The 11,398-nt window shown below is 43.4% G+C and overlaps 1 protein-coding gene across 5 annotated transcripts in view; it reads left to right on the plus strand.

Moving 5' to 3' along the window:
• Nucleotides 1–11,398, plus strand: part of ARID1B (AT-rich interaction domain 1B) — a 440,617-nt gene that overhangs the window by 358,945 nt on the left and 70,274 nt on the right. For all 5 annotated transcript variants that reach the window (XM_023206077.3, XM_023206081.3, XM_023206082.3 and 2 more), the window contains one exon: nucleotides 4,693–4,872. In XM_023206077.3, the coding sequence (XP_023061845.2) occupies nucleotides 4,693–4,872 (180 nt within the window). The remainder of the gene's footprint in view (nucleotides 1–4,692; nucleotides 4,873–11,398) is intronic.

Here is an 11,398-nt window from a genome sequence, read left to right on the forward strand (position 1 = left end):
GCATCAGGCATGGTGGCCCACGCCTGGAGTCCCAGCTAATTGGAAGGCTGAGGTGGGAAGATCACTTGAGGCCAGGAGTTTGAGACCAGCCTGGACAACACAGAGAGACCCTGTTTCAAAAAGAAAACAAATGCAAGTCAGGTCATACCATTTCCTCTTATGACAGTATATGGTCTATGCCATTACTACCCCAACTCAAAGACCAGCTTTTCACAGGACTGCAGATACAGAGGTTTGGGTGAGCCATGCAGCCATTCATCTGGTAATAGGAGCTGCACCTGCCAGATGAAATACTTCATATTCAAGAGAGAGAGTGACCAATAGAGAACAAGAGGCGAATGATATAAACAGACATTTATAGAAAAGGAAGTAAAGACAGTTGTTTAGGATGTTCACATTGACTCATGATAACTGAAATACAAACACAACCACAAATTATACAATATCTCTGAAAGAATACATTGAAAAACCACTTGCCTTTGGCGAGGGGAACTCTGGCAGAAGACAGGGATATGAGAGGTACTTCCCATAATACACCCTTTTTAACTCTTTATAATTTCTATGCAGTTACCCAAGTGCTGGAGTAATGTGAATTCCAGACATTTAAATAAAAAACATGCAGAAATAAAAACTTGTTCATCCCAGCTGGAAGCTCCATCTGAATGTATAGGCTATCCATGTTAAAAGATATTTTTGGGAGTTTATAAACCAAACATTAACATTATAATGTCTTACTTTTTTTGTACATCACATTACGGATTATAGGACACTTTCCATGTTATTTCATTTGATCCTCACAGGATCCGGGACTGTAGCTCAGAGAGGTTATGATTTGCCTAAAGTCACACAGCAAGCTGTATTCAATACCCACTGCAGTCCATTTATTTACATATCTGTCTCCCCTACTAGATTCAGAGCTCATGACACAAACAAGACCGCAGTCTATGCCTTCCATTCCCAGTCCACTGCCGTTAGATGATGCTAGCTTAGAAAGGAATCAGCGAAATATGTCAGCTTCCCCTTTCATGGTCTTGGGGACACAGGGAAAGGGGTGAGTCTCACCACAAACAGAAAACAAGATTTCAGGAAGCTCTTTTAATTGGTGCCATTGCAAACATAAATGATACAAAGAAAAAAATAGCTTTCAAGTTTTAATTTCTTTGTAAGGAGGTAGATTCCACACCCAGTAAACTTTGTCCCTAAGGTATGGGAAGTTGATGCTGTAAAGCAGCCTTATTTGAATTCGCTTTTAGATTCTATCTCCTTTTGGAAACTCCACCTCCTTTTTACAAATGTGATTTTATGTAAAATGCCGGTGACAATTGAGATGGTTCAAGTGGAACATTACATATGTATTTTTAAGGCCTGAGGAAATAGAAAAATAAATAAGTTGCCTAGGTAAGAATTCTTAGCACTCATTTGAACAAACCTTAAGCCTGTAATGAGTGTCGCAGAGGCCGCAAAAACTTAAGAATATCGTATTCTGCTGGGCTCTGTAGCTCATGCCTGCTATCGCAGTGCTGTGGGAGGCTGAGGCAGACAGATCACTGGCGGTCAGGAGTTCGAGACCAGCCTGCCCAACATGGTAAAATCCCGTCTCTACTAAAATTACAAAAATTAGCTGGGCATGATGGCGTGCACCTGTAATCCCAGCTACTCTGGAGGCTGAGGCAGGAGAATCACTTGAGGTTGGGAGGCGGAGGTTGCAGTGAGACGAGATCATGCCACTGCACTCCAGCCTGGGCGAAAGAGTGAGGCTCCATCTCAAAAAAAAAAAAAAGATAGATAGATAGATATTTAAATAAAATATATATATTTATGTATATATTTAAATAATATAGGGAGAGAGAGTATACTATCAGAGCTTCCAAACCCTTTGGCATGGACACCTTCGTGGTTGGAGTGAAATTTAATGCTAATTAAAGGGCCTGTGTTATTTTCCTTAACTAAGGAAGCAAAAGCAATCATTATTTTCAAAGAACTTAGGGGGAGACCCACATGATCGCTGTGAAATGGAAACACATTTTTTGATTAAACAGGACTCTATCTGAAACACTTGAGAATTTTATAGTAAAGCTTAGATAAATATTTCATGTAACATCTTAAGATGCAATCATTCATAGTAATTTTAGTGCTCTGATTTCTGTTTGTTTTCAGATTGAATAAGCAAATGTTTTCTATGATGGTTTATATCTGGAAGCTGCCAATTGAGCCCAATTTCATAAGGCTTTTCTTTATAAATAAGTTAAATAGGATAATAAGAAATAGTTCAACTTACTTTTATTTTATGTCTATCTCTTTAAACAGAAGCAATGTTAGAATATCTTTTTTTTAATTGAAATGTAAACTGTGGCCACCTTTGTAAATACAACATGCCATTTAACCTCCTTAAGCCAACCTGAGATCTAGGATTATCTTACCCTCCAGCTGCCTCAGTGGACTTTCTTTGGAAGCTACTGCTTTAGGTTCTCCTGGAGCAGAAACCTGCCCGTCTCCAGCTAGAGCCTTCACCTGGTAATGTGGGACCCTCTCCCCAGCACAAAACCCTGTGTTCTGAGAGTTGTTTTTCAAACTGTCCTTTGTTAGCGTGCTAGATGGATAACGTCAGCTTTTTCTCAAATCTATCTTGATTTGGGGTCCTCTTTGTCCTAATGAGTATTTCACAGCTCCGTCTATGAACTCACTTCTGTTTGCCTGGACTCCTGAAAGTGGATGTGCCTGGCTTTCCACTGATGCATAAAGAAGTGTTTTCTTTATCCGTTTGAATCATCTACCCACCAAGCACCTAGGTGTTGTACTCAGCACTCCGTTGGGCTCATGAAGAATTAAATGTCCATTCATTTTTAAAAAAACAATAGTTTTTGTTAGCCACCACGTCCCACAGTGCTCTGCTAGGCACCGAGGATACGATAGTGAGCCCAGGTGTGATCCTCGCCCTCATGGAGCTAATGTTTTAGTGGGGAAGAGAGATGATAAGTGAGTCAAAATAAAATAAAGTGATTACCAGTGATTATGAAAAGTGCTCTGAAGGAAGGTGAGTGGGAAAGGGTAAGGGTTGGTGTGGCCTCTGACCGGGTGTCAAGGGAGGGCTGAAGGATGAGAAGGACCTAGCGGCGTGGAGAGCAGATCGTGGGCCAGCTGGGAGGAGGGAATGGGGGAGAGAGGCTTTGCCGAGGGAAGAAGCATGACGTTGTCTTCTAGGAACTCTGGGACCTGCAGGGCAGTGGAGCGGGAGAAAGCTCTAGGAAATGGGGCTAAAGTGAGAAAGGCAGCAGCCAGAGCTCACGAGGTCTCACAGACAGGGTCACATGTGTGCATTTTATTCTAGCGCCAGTGGGAAGTCTTGATGATGTTTTGTTTTGTTTTGTTTTGTTTTGTTTGAGCTGGAGTCTCACTGTGTGGCCCAGGCTGGAGTGCAGGGGCGCGATCTTGGCTCACTACAACCTTCGCCTTCTGAGTTCAAGGGATTCTCCTGCCTCAGCCTCCCAAGTAGCTGGGATTACAGGCACCTGCCACCGTGCCCGGCTAATTTTTGTATTTTTAGTAGAGACAGGGTTTCACCATCTTCGTCAGACTGGGCTTGAACTCCTCACCTCATGATCCACCCACCTCGACCTCCCAAAGAGCTGGGATTACAGCCATGAGCCACCACGCCCGCCAGTCTTGATCAGTTTTATGCAGGGGAGAGATATGCTCTCATTTCCTTTTGTATTCCTGAAAGTTATTCTGCCACGTTTGAGGAAAATGAACCAAAAGGAGCAAGACTGGGGTTAGCAAGGCTGAGTGGTCAGTCATATAGCTGTGATGTGGGCAGAAGACACAACTGGGGCTGGCTTTGGTAGGAGTAGAAATAAGGAAGAAGTACCTCACACCATCTGTGTCAGAGCGGAGTCACCAGGACGTGCTGATGGATGGATCACACTTAGAGGAAAGAAGGAAAGACCTTGTGGGTGTCCCATGTGTCTGAGGGAGCATTTGGAGGAGTGGCCGTACCAGTTACAGAGGTAGATAAGTCCCAAGACCCAACAAATTTGAAGGAGAAAGTCAGAGGTTCTGCTGGGGCGCAGCAGAATACAGTGCAAGCCTGCAGCTGTTTGCAGTTGACCTGTGAGGGGTAGTGCGAGTCAGGTGTTAGAAGTCTGCAGGCCCCTTAGGAGCCAAGTTTAATGGTTACTGCTTGAGGACACCAGAGGGGAAAAAAACAGCTCTGTGCAGGGAAGAGCTGGTACCTTGGGTCTAAAGGGTAGGATTTTTGAGTAACCAGAGAGCTACGTCCTAGGGATTGGGCGGTGAGCAAAGGCTTGGAGGGGTCACACACGGCATGGCCAGCCTGGCAGGGGCAGAGGTTTACAGTACAGCAGTTGGTCACTGTTACTTTTTGTAGGGACTTTATCTGAAAGAGAGGTGAAGGTCATCTGCCTTTGCTCCCCCTCCTTGCCTCCCTACTTTAAGTCCATAAGCCATTGGCTTCCTGGGAATCCTCATGGGAATTCAGGGTTAGGACCAGGGTTTCACCAGGGCACCCTCCAGACTGTCCACGCTGAATTGAGATGTCTTTAGCTGTTTTTTAGGAAAATCTCACGGTACCAGCCTTCTCCCTTGCCACCTGCCACATAAGTCCATGTCCATTTTTATGTATGCAGAGATTATGAAACACCTGCATTTATATGTTTCCATTTATTTCCCACTTAGGTTTTATGGCAGGCACACAAAGAAACCCTCAGATGGCTCAGTATGGACCTCAACAGACAGGACCATCCATGTCGCCTCATCCTTCTCCTGGGGGCCAGATGCATGCTGGAATCAGTAGCTTTCAGCAGAGTAACTCAAGTGGGACTTACGGTCCACAGATGAGCCAGTATGGACCACAAGGTAAAACCAAAGCTTCTCCTAAATGCATGGCAGCAAGTTGTAGAAGTTTTCTTAATGTGTTAGTCCTTCAAGATTTTAATATTGTGAACATATCGTAAGATCCATATCTGTTACCTGACAGGTTTGTGAGGTTCATACAAGCCCACAGTACTTTAGTTGCCCCTAATGATGGGAGCAATAATTACAGTCACTATTGGTTAAGCATTTATGTATCAGACACTAGGGTAAGTGCTCATCATCCTTGTGTTGCTAATGAAGTAGGGGACCCCTGTCTTCTGTGACGTGATTCGAAACATAGAGAAAAAAACACAAGCCACGTTCTCAGAAGGTTTCTGATGTAAACCTTGGGCTTTGTTGGGTGGGATTCTGGTTTGGCCCCTCCCTCTTAGTGATCTCTGTCAAAACCCTGAGCTGACAGCTCAGGACGGCATTGCCCCGCACATCCCTCCCAGTTTCTCTCCGAGGTGCCGCATCAGGTCAGCAGTAGCTCTCACTTTCCCAGTCATCCCGAGTCTGACTCTTCGGAGACAGGACAAAGCCTGAAATGGTTACATGTCTTTCACAAGAGAACGTAAGGGAGGAGCAGAGAACTAAGTGGAATCGTGTCCAGCATGCACCACTGGCCTTCCTTCTTCCTGGAAGTGGATGTAGGTTTTGTTAGATACACATAGAATCCTTTTATCAAGGTTTTTAACCTGATGTGTATAGGTATACATATATATAACATACATGTGTATATATTTTTTTCTAAGTCACTTTTAGCAATAAGACATTTGAATTTACCACCTTCCTTATATTTTATTTATTTAAATTAGACATTAATGGATAATTTAGAGAGAATGAAATAATCTGGCACAATTCCCAGAGTTCCCTCACTTCTGAAAATACCAGGAACATTCCGGGTGAAGATGATGAGTGCCACTGGGAAACCGTAGTAAAATGTTTACCACTTCTACAACAAAACCAGGTTTGCCTGGGGTAGAGCCTTGGTATTTCCTAGAGGCGTTTGCAACTGTTTAGCAAACCCATCTATGAGGCCAGGCAAATATAAGGTGAGGCCCAGTCACCTCCCATTTTACCTGCCATTTCTCAGAAAATCGCATCTTTCTGATGAAAAGTACTTTACAGCTTGAAAAGTGAGCTCTTTTCTTGTGTTCTGAAGATCTTTTTCCAAAAGATCTTAAACAGTTTCATTGCTACCAATGGAGCATTGTTTCTTTGCCTTAGAGGGCTTTGTTATGTTTACTTTCCAAATATTTCTGTTGGTAGGAAGACTATGGAGATACCCAAGAAAGCAAACATCTATATAGAGCCTCTCCTGCCTTTGTTCAGGCTTGTCCTGAGAGTGAGACTTGGTGTTTTGCCCAATTCTCTTTACATCACATCATCAAGAGTTTTCCATGTTAGTAATTCCAGTAAGCGTTAGGGATTTCAGTCCCAGTCGACAGTAATGGTCTGCTTGTTCCCTGGCAGTGCCAGGTAACTATGACATGTAGCTGTTTGTTGCTGAGCAGAGGCAGGACTGTGGGTTACCCACTACCCTTACTGAACGTGGTGGGTGTTGTCAAAGCCAGGTTTCTTTAGCTGTCATGGAAAGAAGAAAACTTAGCGGCAGTTGGAAAAGCAGTTTATAAGTTGTGGTAGGCACAGAAAATGTGGGCTTTTGCTCCTAATGTAATTGGAAGCAAGGTCCAGACCTTGTTCTCAGAACTGGGTGTGGGTGAAGGTGGTCTAGTTAACTCTTAAGACCATAAGCCCTTCCTGGGCTCTTTGAAATTTGTCTCCATACTCTTTAGTAATTCAATCTTGTAGCCTCTTTTTCTACTCATCATACGTGAAGACTGAGCCTTGGGCTATCTAGTACATCTTTTGTGAACAACTAAGGAAGAACTTTTGCTATAGGAACTAATAGCAGGGAAGGAAAATACTATAGAATGGATTTATTTTTTGACTAAATCCCTGTTTTTTGCTATCACTGAATGTGAAGACTCTTAATTTAAGAGCACTGAGCCCAGGAGAGTTCTTATCCAAACTGCTGTGTCTCCTTGGAAGATTGCTTACTCTTTCTGAATTGCTTTTTGTCTAGAAAATGAGAAAATGAGATTATATTGCATTGGAAGTTGCTTCCACTTCTAATGTTCTGTGAGTAAAGCCTTGCTTCAGTTCCAGGACCTTTACTGTTATGGTAGCCCACTGGGTTCCTGCGTCACAGTTCAGCTTTTTGTTGGAGTGTTTTAAGGCCTGAACCTTGAGTGTGGGTTAAAAGTAGAAACAATCTGAAATGAGAATGATATTCCCACACTCGGCACTCTCTGGTGCCTGAACGTTGGGCACCCCTCCCAGCACCATGCACCCTTTTCTCCTCTCCTGAGTGACATTGCCACCTTGTTCCCCTCCAAGGCTTGTGTGCTGCTGGGTTCCTGCGTCAGCTCTGAGTGCTGTGTGCTGTGAGGGTCCTGGTACTCTCAATGTCCAATTCAAAATCATCACCTTTTCCCCCTTGGAGCCTCTCCTCAGCAAACACTCAGCACCAGGAGATCACATTTGCAACATGTATTGTTGAGTTCAAGAAATGCTCTTCACTTTTTCTGTCTTTGTTATCCTTTTAGAAAGGGATCCAAGTAAAGGGTTTTTTCTTTCTCCTCTTGATTAACTACTCAGATGATTAGTGATGTATTCAGCTTCCTTCTTCACATGAGAAGTGTTCCTATCTCTGGAATGATTCGCTCATGCCGCCACCCAAGATGTCATCAGTCTCCTTTTTCTGTTTTCGTTCTTCACTTCATGGCTTGCTTCTGGTTTTGCTTTTTTAAAGAAGTTTCAAATACTTCACAACCATTTTACTCACATTTTATATGAGCAGCTTTTCCAAAATTATTAGTAATAACAACCAGCATTTATTGAGCATGTTACTATGTCCTGGGTCCTGTTTTCTAAGTGTTTTTTATATTAACTCATTTAATCCTCACAGAAGTTGCTGTTATTACTCCACTTTACAGAGGAAGAAACTGAGGCACAGAACAGGTGAACAGTTTTGCCAGGATGCACAGTGACTACAATGGTCAAGCCAGGATCCAAACCCAGGCTGATTCACCCATTCTCTTAATTAATGGGAAGCCCTCTGAGACTGTCTCTATTTCAAAAGTGAGAACACCAAAGCCTTGAGAAATTTAACAATTTGGCCATGATCCCACAGCTGTTACAGTAAGTGGCTAGCCCAGGGTTCCCACCAATGGAAACTGACTTACGAGGGGCCTCTCCCGTGGTCACTGGTGGTGGTGCTTCCCACACCTTAACTGCACTGCCCTCTCGCCAGTTCATTCATTCAGTGAGCCACTAGGGATATAAAACCAAAATGACAAACAACTCACCTTTATGGAGCAAGAAACATCTTAAGAATACAGGCATGGAAATATATATTAAAAATACTGACCGGGCATAGTGGCTCATGCCTGTAATCTCAGCACTTTGGGAGTCCGAGGCGGGTGGATTACTTGAGGTCAGGAGTTTGAGACCAGCCTGGGCAACATGGTGAAACACCGCCTCATCTAAAACTACAAAACTTAGCCAGTGTGGTGGCGCACACCTGTGGTCCCAGCTACTCAGGAGGCTGAGGCACAAGAATCGCTTGAATCTGGGACGTGGAAGCTATAGTGAGCCAAGATTGTGCCACTGCACTCCAGCCTGGGTGACAGAACAAGACCCTGTCTTAAAAAAAAAAAAAATACTGAAGAGATTAAGAATGTTGCTCATGTCCATAATCTCAGCACTTTGAGAGGCTGAGGTGGGCTGATCGCTTGAGCCCAGGAGTTAGAGACCAGCCTGGGCAACATGGTAAAACCCCGTCTCTACAAAAAGATATAAAAAAATTAGCCAGTTGTGATGGCACACACATGTAATCCCAGCTACTCAGGAGGCTGGCATCAGAGGATCACTTGAGCCCAGGAGGTTGAGGCTACAGTGAACTCTGATCACGCCACTGCTCTACAGCCTGGGTGACAAAATGAGACCGTCTCAAAAAATAAAATAAAATTTCTATGGTGTGAAGAAGGGGGAATGTTAGAAATGTACATTAATACTATAAAATCTGAATTGTTAAATAAATGAAGCCTATCTAAATGTGTAAAGATATGTAATTACAGTATATTTTGTGAAACAGCCGTTGCCACCTTCAAGCAAGCACATGTAATAATAACTACCCTTGCAAAGTGTTTGCAAGGAAAAAGGGCTGTGGGAACTTGCTTTAATAAATAGAAAGGATTATGTAATTAACATGTTAATTATTAATAAGTGAGTTTGTATGGGAAAAAGAGAGCTAAAATCAATTTCATATCCATAGCCTTTTTGTTTCTTAAGGACAAAACTATCTTGTTTGTTTTTTGCATTCTCTAGAGGAATGTCTATCACACTGACTATCCAGAAATACTTTTTGCATGTTGTTACTAGTTATGAAATATAAATACTCGGGCCTTAGTTTTGCTGTGAGTAGGTAACAGTAGTTCTGAGTCTGGATTCCTCCCAGGCCTCACTCACCCTGTATTAGCCTATGGGAGTCTGGGTAGGGCCACCACACACAGCCATATGGGTCGTGCTGACACCTGGGTTTATGCCTCATTTTTATTGTGTGTGTCTTGGGAAGCAGAGGACTTACAAGTAGGTAAGTCTCATGAACCTTTTATTTCTAAATTACTTTGCCAAAGGTATTTTTCAGAAGGGTTTAAATATTTTTTTTCACTAAAATAAATTAGATGCCATCTAGAAATTTTCCTTTTCCCTTCATTCATTATATGTGTCTCATAAGTTCAACAGAGGCAAACTTGAAATGATATTCAGTTGAAATGAATACAGTTCCAGACTAGTGAATTACACAGCAATACTCTTAAACTGTTGTGGTTCTAGAGGTACAAGGTATAGATGTCAAGAGTTGTGGGCCCACTAGCTACTTGTGGGTACCTTACAGGCCCTGCAGTCACTGAGACCCAGGATTTCAGTCTCTACTCTTCTAAGTTCAGAACCTCCGTCTTTGGTTGGTTGGTTGATTGATTGGTTGTTGAGACAGAGTCTCACTCTGTCGCCCAGTCTGGAGTGCAGTGAGGCAATCTTGACTCACTGCAACCTCGAGCTCTTGGGCTAAAGGGATTCTCCCACCTCAGCCTCTCTAGTAGCTGGGACCACAGACATGCACCCCACGCCAGGCTAATTTTTTTTGTATTTTTTGTAGAGACAAGGTTTCAGCATGTTGCCCAAGCTAGTTTCAAACTCCTGGGCTCACATGATCCACCCACCTCGGCCTCCCAAAGTTCTAGGATTACAGGCATGAGAGAACCTCAGTCTTATTATTGAATTGACTTAAATACAGCTGCTCTTCTGCAGAGGTGGGGTCTGTCTGCCACATGGATTCATTCTGTGTGATCAAAAGACTTCCCGTGGATGGTACCGCAGATTGACAAGATCCTGTGCTCTGATGTTCCAAAGACTAGATTCTGTGCAGGTCACTCGTCCCTTCAGTGTGCTCATTTTATTGTTTTCTTGAAACAGGTTGATAGACTTGATGAGGCCACAGCTTCTTATCTTACCCTTGTGTTTTTGGTTAAATTGACAGTGCAAAGCAAAAGGAATAATTCCTTGTTCTATACTGTTACGTTTTACTAAGGAAATCTCCTAAATCTGTCTTGCTAATACTAGAAAAAGCAAAAATTGAATTAGATGGTTGCATAGCAAAGGAGAGGTGAATGTAATCAAGTCTTCTTGTGATGCCTGCATCTAGCCTTCAAGTTATAAGACTTTAGCATGAATTAGACTGATAATCATCGTGATTTTGATAAGATCGTCACATCATGATTTTATCAAAACCTGGGAATTAGGGAGAAAAACTCAGGAAAATATACAGTACAAATCAACTTAAGATGAAAACAGAGAAAAAAAATCAAACAACTTTAATTTTGACTAGTGTGAGGCTGTTCTACTGCAGCACTCAAGAGGGGCACACCCCCTGCCCTCACTGCATGACCGAGCCCACCACCATATATGCCATGTCAGGTGGGGTTCATTAAGACAGCAGTGGGTGGCACGTAGAGAGGCAGGGTGTGGACATGCAGCTTCACTTGCCCTCTTAGCAAGGTACCTTTTCCCAAGGCCCGTTGCTCTTCCATTTATTCGAATGTTTAAAAGGAAATTACCTGTTGACATATTTCACAAATCCGCCAGAGTCGCACCGGGCACCCTGGAAGAGGGTCCCTCCACCTGTGGTTAGTGGTGGCCGATCAGGACCCTCCCTGGCCCACCTGCAGGGGGTGCCTTTCCCCTGCAGTCTGTGTGGGGCGTGCAGGGCACAGCAGCTGAGCCGGGAGACACAGCCCCTGCCGTGTGTGACCCCGCCACTTCTGATGCTTAGACGCCTTCGGTTCTCACCATAGAGACTTGACTGTTTCACACTGCAGTTGACTATTGGGTTGGGTTAATAACTCTGTGTGTGTGTGTGTGTGTGTGTGTGTGTGTGTGTGTGTGTGTGTGTGTGTGTGTGTGT

Source organism: Piliocolobus tephrosceles, chromosome 5 (assembly GCF_002776525.5).
Source record: "Piliocolobus tephrosceles isolate RC106 chromosome 5, ASM277652v3, whole genome shotgun sequence".
Lineage (NCBI taxonomy): Eukaryota > Metazoa > Chordata > Mammalia > Primates > Cercopithecidae > Piliocolobus > Piliocolobus tephrosceles.